Source organism: Salmo salar, chromosome 14, assembly GCF_965601325.2.
Source record: "Salmo salar chromosome 14, fSalSal1, whole genome shotgun sequence".
Lineage (NCBI taxonomy): Eukaryota > Metazoa > Chordata > Actinopteri > Salmoniformes > Salmonidae > Salmo > Salmo salar.
In genome coordinates, this window is record NC_138304.1 from 88,032,617 (window position 1) to 88,047,134 (window position 14,518).

The following is a 14,518-nucleotide window of genomic DNA, read 5'->3' on the forward strand; positions in this document are numbered from 1 at the left end:
GAATCATGTGACGAATAACATTTAATTTGATTGAATGTTTGCCTTGTGAGGAATGAGCTCCACAGGATGTTGGTTTAGAGCATTGGTTTAGAGCATACAAGCATTTCACTACACCTGCAATAATATCTGCTAAACATGTGAATGCGACCAATAAAATGTTATTTGATTTAGAGGGAATAGGCTTTTTCCTCCCTCCCTCCCTCCCCTCCCTCCCTCCCTCCCTCCCTCCCTCCCTCCCTCCCTCCCTCCCTCCCTCCCCCTCCCCTCCCTCCCTCCCTCCCTCCCTCCCTCCCTCCCCTTATCTAAACATTTTTAGTAATTAATCAACCAGCAATCTGCATTTTGTGATTTAGGCTTCATTGAACTAAGGGTGAGAGATTGAGAGGGAAAGAGAGAGAGAGAGAGAGAGAGAGAGAGAGAGAGAGAGAGAGAGAGAGAGAGAGAGAGAGAGAGAGGACTAAGAGTGAGATATTGAGAGAGAGGACTAAGGGTGAGAAATTGAGAGGGAAAGAAAGATTGAGAGAGAGAGGACTAAGGGTGAGAGATTGAGAGGGAAAGAGAGATTGAGAGAGAGAGGACTAAGGGTGAGAGATTGAGAGAGGACTAAGGGTGAGAAATTGAGAGGGAAAGAGAGATTGAGAGAGAGAGGACTAAGGATGAGAGATTGAGAGGGAAAGAGAGATTGAGAGAGAGAGGGAAAGAGAGAGAGAAAGAGCGACTGAGAGAGAGATGACTAAGGGTGAGAGATTGAGAGGGAAAGAGAGAGAGAGAGCGAGAGAGAGAAAAAGTGATTGAGAGAGAGATGACTAAGGGTGAGAGATTGAGAGGGAAAGAGAGAGAGAGAGCGAGAGAGAGAAAAAGTGATTGAGAGAGAGAGGACTAAGGGTGAGAGATTGAGAGAGACAGAGAGAGATGGGCATTTCAAGTTGGTTAATCAAGTGATAGTGGATGTAGACTGATAATGGGCAGGTTATGTAAGCCTCAGCGGCCCTGGAAGCACTCAGCAGGAAGCATTCAGCAAGAAAAGCATCAGCAAGAGAAGCAGTTAGCAGGCCTCATGTTCAGCGTTGGGCTCGTTTCCCGTGTGATTGATGTCCCGGAGCAGAACAAAACATGCCAGGCGGCAGGTGCACTGCAGCACTCCGGGTTTTGGTGGCACCGAGACTGACACTGCCACACAACCATCCTGTCAGGGAAGGTTTTGGGCTGGCTGCTTATTGCTCTGACAGTGTTGTATCCCAGATGACACCCTATTTCCTATGTAGTGCACTATATGGTGCCATTTGGGACGTAGCCCAGGAATCTGCAAACACTCTCGGGCGCGTTATTGTTTTATTGAGATGATTCTCATGGCTTGGCTTCACATTCTCAAGAGGAGCAGTAGACGTGCTACATTTGTTTGCAGCCACCCACTAATCATTTCCTCTCAGCTGTGTATGTGTGTGTGTGTACATTTGTGTTGTGTACGTGTGTGTGGGAGTAAGTGTGTGTGCATGGGTGTGCACTATAGGCCCTTGTCAAAAGTAGTGTACTATATAGGGAATAGGGTGCCATTCGGGATGCACACCAAGAATCTGCAAACACTCTCGGGCGTTATTGACAGTGGTGGAAAAGTACCCTATTGTCATACCTGAGTAAAAGTAAAGATACCTTAATAGAAAATTACTCAAGTAAAAGTGAAAGTCACTCAGTAAAATACTACTTCAGTAAAAGTCTGAAAGTATTTGGTTTTAAATATACTTAAGTCTAAAAAGTAAAAGTGTAAATCATTTCAAATTCCTTAGATTAAGCAAACCAGACGCCACCATTTTCTTGTTTTTAAGTTATGGGTAGCCAGGTGCACACTCTAACACGCATACATAATTTATAAGCGAAGCATGTGTGTTTAGTAAGTCTGCCAGATCACAAGCAGTAAGTGACCAGGGATGTTCTCTTGATAAGTGTGTGAATTACACTTTTGGGTGTCAGAGAAAATGTATAGAGTAAAAAGTAGATTATTTTCTATAGGAATGTAGTGAAGTAAAAGTTGTCAAAAATATAAATAATAAAGTTGAAGTACAGATACCCCAAAAAACGACTTATGTAGTACTTTAAAGTGTTTTTGCTTAAGTACTTTACACCATTGGTTATTGATTCATTGAGATGATTCACATGGCTCGGCTTCACATTTTCAAGAGACTTGACTTGTTACATTTCTTTGCCAGCCACCCACTAATTATTTCCCCTTAGCTGTGTATACGTGTGTGTACATGTGTGTTTGTGTACGTGTGTGGGCATGTTCTTGTGTGTGAGCAAGTGTGCATACATGCATGAGCCTGTGTCCCTGTCCCTGCATGCATCTTTTGCGTTTTGAATGTGTCACTGCAAAACTCAGCTGTGATGCCCTTTCACAGTATCTCCTTCAATGTATCTCCATAGCAACAGATAAATGTATATCCGGTTTTCATTATATTTCTATTGTTTCTCCTTACAGCTGAATGTGGAGGAAAGTTCACAGGCGAGTCGTCTGGACGCATCTTGTCCCCTGGATACCCATTCCCCTACGACAACAACCTCCGTTGCACCTGGATTATCGAGGTGGACTCTGGCAACATCGTTAGGTACTGATCAATTAGTATTCATCAAGAATCCTCCTTTTCAAGTATTCTCCTATGATGTCTCGTCTCTGTGCATTTCATCAGCCAAGCCAAGGCCAACTCTTGTAATATATGTCTAACAAAAGTACAAGGCTACAGCGCTCTCTCTCACACACACACACACACACACACACACACACACACACACACACACACACACACACACACACACACACACACACACACACACACACACACACACACACACACACACCCACACACCACACACACACACACACAAGCAACCATCCAGGCAAGAAGGTAGACATTCTCCAGTGCACCAGTACCCTGTTTTACACTATTAGAAACAAAAAACAATGTTTTAAGTGAGAAGTAAGCATTGATCTAAAGCCAAAATTCACATGATCACTACAATGCCTACTTCCCTCATGCTCTACCATGGTTTTCCGGCACACAGCTTTGACCTACTACAGTAGCTATGTTGGTCTATTGTACTTCAAACAATGTGTAGGCTGGTTGCTTAGGATTCAAACCTTCTCAAACAGCCCAATTCATAGTCTTAGAGGAGGTATAATATGATTGTACTGCATACAAGGTAAAGTATTGGATTATTCACACACCACACTAAGCCATTATCCCATTCCACTACTTTTTCATGCTTTTTTTATTTTATGAAAGGCATCTTTGCTTTTATACTTATAAGACAATCAGGCTAGATTGAGTGATCTGTTTTGCCGTGTAGTAATTTATGTGGTACCTGCCGGTTGTTCTTTGCCATTTAAATTCAAATTTATTTAAACCTTTATTTTAACAATATATGTTACTGAGAAAAATATATATTTCATAATCGCATCCTTTTTTGATCAGTAGGTGGGCAACATACCAACAGGTGATGGTGTGTTGGACACAGTCACTCATAGAGATAGAGAGGTCTAAAGAATCTGTCTGCATTCCTGATTTCTGTAACGATTAGATCAACTGTGTAATATTGACATAATGTCAAAACCACTTGATTTGCAAACATGGTCCTGTTTTATCAATTGCTGTGCTGACCAATTCTTGTTCATTACCTTTGTCAAATGAATATGTAGCTGAAAGTTATGTTTCTATTTGTATTTATTTTTGCAGTAAAGATGGTGAGACACATTTAGGCCTATATCTATAATACAGGAGATTGGTGGCAACTTAATTGGGGAGAACGGGCTCTTGGTAATGACTGGAGCGGAGTAAGTGGAATGGTATCAAATACATCAAACACATGGTTTCCAGGTGTTTAATGCATTTACATTTACATTTAAGTCATTTAGCAGACGCTCTTATCCATAGCGACTTACAAATTGATGCATCCACCTTATGATATCCAGTGGAACAACCACTTTACAATAGTGCATCTAAATCTTTTAAGGGGGGGTGTTCCGGCCATTATTATGTGACGCTCTCCCCTCAGTAGCCTCCTGTGATCTAAAAATACATACAGCATAATGATGGATACGCAGTGCATTCGGAAAGTATTTAAACCCCTTGACTTTTTCACATTTTGTTACGTTACATCCTTACTCTAGAATGTATTAAATAATTTTTGTCCCTCATCAAACTACACACAACACCCCATAATGACAAAGCAAAAACAGTTTTTTAGATTTTTTCAAATGTACTACAAATAAAAAACTGAAATATCACATTTACATAAGTATTCAGACCCAGTACTTTGTTGAAGCACATTTGGCACCGATTACAGCCTCGAGTCTTCTTGGGTATGACGCTACAATCTTGGCACACCTGCATTTGGGGAGCTTCTCCCATTATTCTCTGCAGATCCTGTCAAGCTCTGTCAGGTTGGATGGGGAGCGTTGCGGCGCAACTATTTTCAGGTCTCTCCAGAGATGTTCGGGTTCAAGTCCGGGCTCTGGCTGGGCAACTCAAGGACATTCAGAGACTTGTCCCGAAGCCACTCCTGCATTGTCTTGTCTGTGTGCTTAGGGTAGTTGTCCTGTTGGAAGGTGAACCTTCGCCCCAGTCTGAGGTCCTGAGCGCTCTGGAGCAGGTTTTCATCAAGGATCTCTCTGTACTTTGCTCCATTCAGCATGATGCTGCCCCTCCATGTTTCACTGAAGGGATGGTGCCTGGTTTCCTCCAGACGTGACGCTTGGCATTAAGGCCAAAGAGTTCAATCTTGTTTCATCAGACCAGATAATCTTGTTTCTCATGGTCTGAGAGTCTTTAGGTGTCTTTTGGCAAACTCCAAGCGGGCTGTCATGTGCCTTTTACTGAAGAGTGGCTTCCTTCTGGCCACTCTACCATAAAGGCCTGATTGGTGGAGTGTTGCAGAGATGGTAATCCTTCTGGAAGGTTCTCCCATTTCCACATAGGAGCTCTGGAACTCTGTCAGAGTGACCATCGGGTTCTTGGTCACCTCCCTGACCAAGGCCCTTCTCCCCTGATTGCTCAGTTTGGCCAGGTGGACAGTTCTTGGAAGAGTCTTGGTGGTTCCAAACTTCTTCCATTTAAGAATGATGGAGGACATTGTGTTCTTGGGGACCTTCAATGCTTCAAAAATGTTTTGGTACCCTTCCCTAGATCTATGCCTCGACACAATCCTGTCTCGGCGCTCTACGAACATTTCCTTCAACCTCATGGCTTGGTTTTTGCTCTGACATGCACTGTCAACTGTGAGACCTTATATAGACAGGTGTGTGCCTTTCCAACCATGTCCAATCAATTGAAATTACCACAGGTGAACTCCACTAAAGTTGTAGAAACATCTCAAGGATGATCAATGGAAACAGGATGCACCTGAGCTCAATTTCGAGTCTCATAGCAAAGGGTCTGAATACTTATGTAAATAAGGTAGTTGTGTTTTTTTATTTAATACATTTGTAAAAATTCGAAAAACCTGTTTTCACTTTATCATTATGGGGTATTGTGTGTAGAGTGCTGAGGATTTTGTTTTATTTCATCCATTTTAGAATAAGGCTGTAACGTAACAAAAAAAAGGGGTTTGAATACTTTCGGAATGCTCTGTACATTATTTTAATAGCAGGTGTCACGTCCTGACAATAGAAAGATGTTATTTTCTATGGTAGAGTAGGTCAGGGCGTGACAGGGTTTTTTTCCTATTTTTTCTATTTCTATGTTTTCAGGGTCTAGTTTTGTATTTCTATGTTGGGGTTTTGTTTGGGATGATCTCCAGTTAGAGGCAGCTGGTCCTCGTTGTCTCTAATTGGAGATCATACTTAAGTAGGGTTTTTTTCCACCTGGGTTTCTGGGAGATTGTATTTCTGAGTTAGTGTATGTTTCTACTCTGCATCACGGTTTGTTGTTTTTGTCAGCTCAGTAAGCCTGCAGAACGTGACGTTCGTTTTTTCTTTGTTTGTTATTTTGTTTGAGTGTTCTGAGTTACAATAAATATAAATATGAGCACTTTCCACACTGCACCTTGGTCTACTCCTTTTGACGATTGTCACAGAATCTCCCACCACCAAAGGACCAAGCAGCGTGCCCAGGAGAAACAGGAATGGACTTGGGAGGAAATTCTGGACAGGAAAGGACCCTGGAGTCAGGCTGGGGAGTATCGCCGTCCGAAAGAGGAAATTGAGGCAGCTAAAGCGGAGCGGCGATATTACGAAGTACTATACCAGCCACGAGGCAAGTGCGAGAGGCAGCCCCAAAATAAATTGGGGGGGGGGGGGGCACACGGGGAGATTGGCAGAGTCAGGTTGGAGACCTGAGCCAACTCCCCGTGCTTACCGTGGGGAGCGAGTGACGAAGCAAGCACCGTGTTATGCAGTGATGCGCACTGTGTCGCCAGTGCGCATTCACAGGCCGGTGCGATCTGTACCCGCGCCCCGCATTTGTTGAGCTAGGTTGAGCATCCAGCCAGGACGGGTTGTGCCAGCTCTATGCTCCAGATCTCCAGCATGCCTCCACGGCCCAAAATATCCTGTGCCTGGCCCACGTACCCGGCCTCCAGTGAGTCTATTCAGCCTGGTATGCCCTGTGCCTGCTCCTCGCACTTGCCCTGAGGTGCCTGTTACCAGTCTGGCGCCACCTGTACCAGCCCCACGCATCAGTCATCCAGTGTGCCTGCCCAGTCCGGGGTGTCCTGTTCCTGCTCCCCACACTTGCCCTGAGGAGTGTGTTACCAGTCTGGTGCCATCTGTGCCAGCCGCACGCATCAGGCCTCCAGTGCGCCTGCCCAGTCCGGGGTGTCCTGTTCCTGCTCCCCGCACTTGTCCTGAGGTGTGTGTTACCAGTCTGGCGCCACCTGTGCCAGCCCCACGCATCAGTCATCCAGTGTGCCTGCCCAGTCCGGGGTGTCCTGGTCCTGCTCCCCACACTTGCCCTGAGGAGTGTGTTACCAGTCTGGTGCCATCTGTGCCAGCCCCACGCATCAGGCCTCCAGTGCGCCTGCCCAGTCCGGGGTGTCCTGTTCCTGCTCCCCGCACTTGTCCTGAGATGCGTGTTACCAGTCTGGCGCCACCTGTGCCAGCCCCACGCATCAGTCATCCAGTGTGCCTGCCCAGTCCGGGGTGTCCTGTTCCTGCTCCCCACACTTGCCCTAAGGAGCGTGTTACCAGTCTGGTGCCATCTGTGCCAGCCCCACGCATCAGGCCTCCAGTGCGCCTGCCCAGTCCGGGGCGTCCTGTTCCTGCTCCCCGCACTCGCCCTGAGGTGCGTGTTACTAGTCTGGCGCCACCTGTGCCAGCCCCACACATCAGGCCTCCAGTGCGCATTCCCAGTCCAAAGCTTCCGGCGACAGTTCCCAGTCCAGAGCTTCCGGCGACAGTTCCCAGTCCAGAGCTTCCTGCGACAGTTTCCAGTCCAGAGCTTCCGGCGACAGTTCCCAGTCCAGAGCTTCTGGCGACAGTTCCCAGTCTGGACCCTCCAGCGACGTTCCCCAGTCTGGAGTCTTCGGCGATGGCCTGCAGCCCAGAGTCTCCGGCGACGGCCTGCAGCCCAGAGTCTCCGGCGACGGCCTGCAGCCCAGAGTCTCCGGCGACGGCCTGCAGCCCAGAGTCTCCGGCGGCGGTCTGTAGCCCAGAACCTCCGGCGGCGGTCTGCAGCCCAGAACCTCCGGCGGCGGTCTGCAGCCCAGAACCTCCGGCGGCGGTCTGCAGCCCAGAACCTCCGGCGGCGGTCTGCAGCCCAGGGTCTCCGGCGGCGGTCTGCAGCCCAGAACCTCCGGCGGCGGTCTGCAGCCCAGAACCTCCGGCGGCAGTCTGCAGCCCAGAACCTCCGGCGGCGGTCTGCAGCCTAGATCCTCCGGCGGCGGTCTGCAGCCCAGAACCTCCGGCGGCAGCCTGCAGCCCAGAACCTCTGGCGGCGGTCTGCAGTCCAGAACCTCCTGCGGCAGTCTGCAGTCCAGAACCTCCAGCGGCAATCTGCAGTCCAGAACCTCCAGCGGCGGTCAGCAGTCCAGAACCTCCAGCGGCGATCGGCAGTCCAGAACCACCGGTGATCGATCCACGGTCCGGTGGCACAGAAGCAGAGGGATCAGCGGGCGGAGCGTGGGTTACGCCCCAAACCGGAGCCGCCTCCTCTGTTGGAGGATCCGCGGGATGAGAAGGTTATGTGTACTGCACCAGAGCCGTCATAGACAGTAGTTACCCACCCTACCCTCCCTTTGTTTTTCTTTTTTTGGGGGGGGGGGTACTGTCACGTCCTGACCATAGAAAGATGTTATTTTCTATGGTAGAGTAGGTCAGGACGTGACAGGTTTTTTTTTCTGTTTTCTGTTTCTATGTTGTCAGGGTCTAGTTTTGTATTTCTATGTTGGGGTTTTGTTTGGGATGATCTCCAATTAGAGGCAGCTGGTCCTCATTGTCTCTAATTGGAGATCATACTTAAGTAGGGTTTTTTTCCACCTGGGTTTGTGGGAGATTGTATTTCTGAGTTAGTGTATGTTTCTACTCTGCGTCACGGTTTGTTGTTTTTGTCAGCTCAGTAAGCCTGCAGAACGTGACGTTCATTTTTTCTTTGTTTGTTATTTTGTTTGAGTGTTCTGAGTTACAATAAATATAAATATGAGCACTTTCCACGCTGCACCTTGGTCTACTCCTTTTGACGATCGTCACAGCAGAACAGTGTAAAGTCCATTATCCTTCTGAAGAGTATGAATTAGGCTGTTTGAGAAGGTTTGAATCCTAAGCAACCTGCCTACACATTGTTTGAAGTACAATAGACCAACAGAGCTACTGTAGTAGGTCAAAGATGTGTGCTGGAAAAGCATGGGTGAGGTAGTCATTGTGGTGTTCATGTGAGTTTTCTTTATTTTCGGCTTCAGAACAATGCCTCCTCACTTAAAACAGTTTTTTTTCCATTTCTATGGTTTTTACACTGAAAGGTGATTATACAAAAGCGTAATTCAACATACAGTAACACAGCATAAAAGTAAAAGTCAATTAGCCTATCTCAGAGATAAAAAGAGAGAGAGTGAAAGTCTGATAGGAGATCCTCTCAGAAATACAACAAGTAGAACTGATTGGACTTGGTGCTTCAATGGGAATGTTGGCTAGAAAAATTAGAAACATACAGAAAATGTTTTATTGTCCTTGCAAAAGTCTAAATATACATTTTAAGCTTCCCTGAAACAAACAGGAGCAAGAAAATAATCTGCATATGATCTTTTTCAATTGGAATGCAGTTCTATTCATTCCATAGCTACATTGAGTTTACAAAACATTGGGAACACTCTTTCCATGACACTCTGACCAGGTGAATCCAGGTGAAAGCTATGATCTCTTATTGATGTCACTTGTTAAATCCACTTCAATCAGATGAAGGGGATGAGACAAGAATGATTTTTAAGCCTTGAGACAAATGAAACATGGATTGCGTATGTGTGCTATTCAGAGGGTGAATGGGCAAGACAGAAGATTGAAGTGCCTTTGAACAAAGTATGGTCGTAGGTGCCAGGTTTGAGTGTGTCAAGAACTGCAACACTGCTGGGGTTTTCACACTAAACAGTTTCCAGTGTATCAAGAATGGTCCACAACCCAAAGGACATCCAGCCAACTTGACACAACTGTGATAAGAATTGGAATCAACATGGGCCAGCATCCCTGTGGAACGCTTTCGATACCTTGTAGTGTCCAAATTGAAGCAGTTCTGAGGGCAAAAGTGAGTGCAACTCAATATTAGGAAGGTGTTCCTAATGTTTTTAACACTAAGTGTTTTGTACTACTGTAGTTCGCTCCCTTTTTTTCGCGGGCTTCCAGGCATTTACTCATTCATTAACATGGATTTGGAATGAGGACTGTGTGGCTAGTTGGGCATTCGTGGATCCACTTGTTGGAGAAGTGTGCCAGGTCAGTCGGAAAGCATCACAACCTCTCCCTTGACTACTGTCACATTACGTGGCTCAAGAGCGAGGAATGAAGTGAGGCAAACTCCTTCATGTTCTGCGCCAGCAGATGGCCTGTGCTGCTGCTCCCCCTGACATCATAGTCATCCACCTTGGTAGAAACTAATTGGGACACACAAAGGGGACAGCCCTGGTGTGTCAGATGCAAACTGATTCGGAGGTAGTCACCCGAACAACGATGGTCTACTCTGACATAGCACAGCAGAGGAGTTTGATGTTTCAATGGGAGGAGGACAAGCGCATAAAGATGGCCCGGTGCTCTGTCACCCAGCTGATTTGAGCATTTCTCCATGGCAGGCGCATCCTCACAATCCGCCCCTCTGCCATAAAGCACTGTGTCCCTGGGCAGTACTGTAAGGATGGCGTGCATCTCACAGATCAGGGTAATGTCCTCTTCCATGAAAGTCTGAGTGCTGGTCTCTCCTCCGTTCTAGCAAGATGCACACAGTAGTACACACCACCACTCTCACTGCCACTTGCCTGCCTCTCCACGAACCCAAAGGCTCTTTTAAGAGTCACTTAATACATGAAAATTAGTGTGTGTGTGTGTGTGTGTGTGTGTGTGTGTGTGTGTGTGTGTGTGTGTGTGTGTGTGTGTGTGTGTGCGTGCGTGCGTGCGTGCGTGCGTGTGTGTGTGTGTGTCAGGAGGGGGCTGTCAAAACTATAAACGAAAGAAATGTCAAAATGTATCCTCAGGGAGGCCAACCCACAATCTTCAGATCCACAGGCAGTAACTTTAACCACTGCACTACGAATCCTGTTCTTAAAACATTGACTATGACAGACCATTTAAATGGACAGTCTGGAATATTTTGTTCCAAAATGATTTTGTTCATTCACTCAGTACTGATTGAACATTTATTTATCTTGCTTGGTTAAAATACAATAGTCTAACACAGATGATTTGATGAAAACAGACTCGTTTACTCATGTAGCTAACCAAGTTAGCAAGCATGTCATTTTCTTTTGACTGCGTACAGCAGGTTGCAAAACTTAAGCAAGCTGAGAGTAAGTTCGATTAATCTACCCCATGGTACACCAGAATATGGCCCATCAAGTCATCAGGTGAAAGCGGGGAGGAAAGGCAGATAGTGTTTTCATCAAAAGCAATCACATGTACATGTGAAAACACAAAATCCTACTCATTACCACACATGCTTAATTACCTCACTTTTGTTTTTCGCTGACTTCGCTGTCAGACAGAGCGGGGCACCTACCCAGCTAATCAAAATATATGTTTGCATTTATTGATTGTCTACAGTAGCCTAGGTTTGTTCACATAGATTTCTTATGACTGGCAGCATGGTGCAAGCAGCTGTGTTGTTGCCGAGCAACTGACCCGGTGTTAGAACTCTGAGCTTTGGCTAAAAAATATGCTACCATCGTCAGAAATGCTACATAAAGTTAGCACATTGTTGGTTCTTAATGGACAGAAATGAGCACGTGAGAGCAATAAATTATATCTGTAATCAAAACTGTTTCCCCAACAAACTTTTTTTTCTCCCTAAAACTAACGGACGGCTTATGACGAGAGGCGGGGAGTGTGTTTGTACCTCCAATCAAATTGAATTGCCAAGTTTAATCGACATTGGTTTCATATTGGCTTAGATATGATGGTGAATTTAATCAATCCCTACTATAGTGATCGGCGTGACTATAATAGTGAAGATCTGAATGTCCATTCCAGCAGGGGTACAGGAGTACAGGGTGTCCCGCTGTCCTCTCTCCAGTCCAGTCTACAGATGCCAGATACTTCTTTGGTTTTTGCCTGTCATGCACATCTTCGACCCCAGGGCTGGACAGCCTAATGAGACTCAAATGCTCAATCATAGACTCAATTATTAGTATTGCATGGAGCCGGAATGGTGTAACCTTGGAGGCAAACAATTTGTTCTGTTCCAACTCCCAGTGGCACACCTCGTTTGAAATCATATTTTTATTCATGACTTTCTTTATTTTCTTCCACTGGTGTCTTGATCAGCACAGTCTGCTGAATGGTGATGTGAAAGGAGTGTTATGACCACGTGCATCAATTACCTGCCAGGTTTTCTGACTTATAGCTCGTTGCTCGTAGCTTGATGTCTCTACAACATCATTATGCCTAGATAGGCACCTCAGTTTTGCATCACAACAGCACTTTTCCATGCAAAAGAAAAAGGCACTGGGGCTTTCAGCTGAATGCTTGCATTTTCTCAAAAGGGAATATCAAAAACCAAGGAAGAAATATGCACAAACCCTCAGATTTAGAACAAACTGTATTGCTAGCAATGCAGAACAAACTGTGTTTGTATGAGGAAACAGTTGTGTTGGTGTAACACATTCAGTGATTTGACTTGATTTATACCATTTTTGTCCATGAGGAGCAAAGGTCATCCACAAATTATCTCCACCGCACTGTTTTGGCGAATTTATCAAGTTATTTCCATGAGTATTGCAATTTTAACATCTCTGTTATTACTCTGTTATTCCATGATTTATTGCAAGTAATTTACTGCAGCCTAGGGTTGCAGTACTTTCTTAAAATTCCTAGGTTTTACAGAAATCCTGGTGGGAGGATTCCAGATTTACTGCTTATTCCTTCCTGATTCCAGGAATTTTCCAACTGGGATTTCTGGAAAACCTGGGGTTTTAAGGAATGTTACAGGAAGTTTGCAACCCTGCTGTAGTGTACATGATCATGTTCCTCCTCCTCATTTCTCAGCCTGCAGTTCCTGGCCTTCGACACAGAGGCATCCCATGACATCCTCAAGGTGTGGGACGGCCCTCCTGAGAATGAGATGTCCCTGAAGGAAGTGTCTGGCTCTCTGCTCCCCGAGGGGATCCACAGCACCCTCAACCTGGTCACCATCCAGTTTGAGACTGACTTCTACATCAGCAAGTCCGGCTTCGCTATCGAATTCTCAAGTGAGTAGTCTGTTTGTGAAAAGTCTTGGAAGTTTGAAGACACAAAAGCAATAAAGTCAGTTTTAGATTCATAAAGTCTAACACTAAGAAACAGTGTAAAGTGCAGGTTTGGGGTACTGTGTGACAGTTTATATCTTCAAAATTGATGCTCTTCTAGGAGTCAGTTTTACTGTGTCAGTTTCAGTACATCAGTTAGAATGTACATGTTTGGGTTACCGGCTAAAAATGTGGTATTGTATGTGATTGACTCTAATGGAAAACTTCGTTCACTGTATTATCTGGGGACTTTAATTGATTCAATACTTAAAACCAGACATACAAACTGTTTAGCTGTTATATAGAAGACACTGTCAACCCACTGTTAACATAAAACCTATCTGCATAGACTCACTTGATTCCCTCCCTACGTTGTGACCGGCAGGTTCGGTGGCCACAGCCTGCAGAGACCCAGGTGTACCCATGAACGGCAGTCGTAACGGGGACGGGCGAGAGCCGGGTGACACCGTCACCGTTCTCTGTGACCCTGGGTATGAGCTCCAGGGAGAGATGAAGATTACCTGTATCCAGGTGGAGAACCGCTACTACTGGCAACCCAGCCCTCCTGTCTGCATAGGTGAGTGCTTTAATTACAGATAGGGCTAGGAGATTTTCCTCAGCACATCAACTGACCAGGAAAGGACCCTTGGCTATAGTTATAGCTTTGTATTAAGGTCAGTACTGTTAGGTTCTAATTATTATAGTAAGAACTCGACGGACACTATGAAAGCTTAAACCAAGTGTATTCTTCTCAGAGGGCAATACAGCTGCATTAGACAAAGACATGTTTTTACCCGTGGTAGTATACATACCCCACGTTGGGTGGAGTCTCCTCCTTATCAGTACTGCCACATGTGACTGTTGTCCCTGCACTCAGCCCCTCCTAAGCTTACTTATGGCACCCCTCATGTCTCTATTATAACTACTGATTAATAATATAACTAATGATTAATAATAGTTAAAGCTCAGAAATCCAAACATATCAGTACAAACAGTTAGAGCCTGGGGTTTGTATTGAGGTGAGTACTAACAGATGGAGCCTGGGGTTTGTATTGAGGTGAGTACTAACAGGTGGAGCCTGGGGTTTGTATTGAGGTGAGTACTAACAGGTGGAGCCTGGGGTTTGTATTGAGGTGAGTACTAACAGATGGAGCCTGGGGTTTGTATTGAGGTGAGTACTAACAGGTGGAGCCTGGGGTTTGTATTGAGGTGAGTACTAACAGGTGGAGCCTGGGGTTTGTATTGAGGTGAGTACTAACAGATGGAGCCTGGGGTTTGTATTGAGGTGAGTACTAACAGGTGGAGCCTGGGGTTTGTATTGAGTTGAGTACTAACAGATGGAGCCTGGGGTTTGTATTGAGGTGAGTACTAACAGATGGAGCCTGGGGTTTGTATTGAGGTGAGTACTAACAGGTGGAGCCTGGGGTTTGTATTGAGGTGAGTACTAACAGATGGAGCCTGGGGTTTGTATTGAGGTGAGTACTAACAGATGGAGCCTGGGGTTTGTATTGAGGTGAGTACTAACAGGTGGAGCCTGGGGTTTGTATTGAGTTGAGTACTAACAGATGGAGCCTGGGGTTTGTATTGAGTTGAGTACTAACAGATGGAGCCTGGGGTT

At 45.7% G+C, this 14,518-nt stretch overlaps 1 protein-coding gene across 1 annotated transcript in view; it reads left to right on the forward strand.

Moving 5' to 3' along the window:
- Positions 1–14,518, forward strand: part of LOC106570400 (CUB and sushi domain-containing protein 3) — a 738,870-nt gene that overhangs the window by 463,428 nt on the left and 260,924 nt on the right. Inside the window, exons 26-28 of the mRNA XM_082961236.1 lie at positions 2,474–2,600; positions 12,662–12,864; positions 13,286–13,477. Of these exons, the coding sequence (XP_082817362.1) occupies positions 2,474–2,600; positions 12,662–12,864; positions 13,286–13,477 (522 nt within the window). The remainder of the gene's footprint in view (positions 1–2,473; positions 2,601–12,661; positions 12,865–13,285; positions 13,478–14,518) is intronic.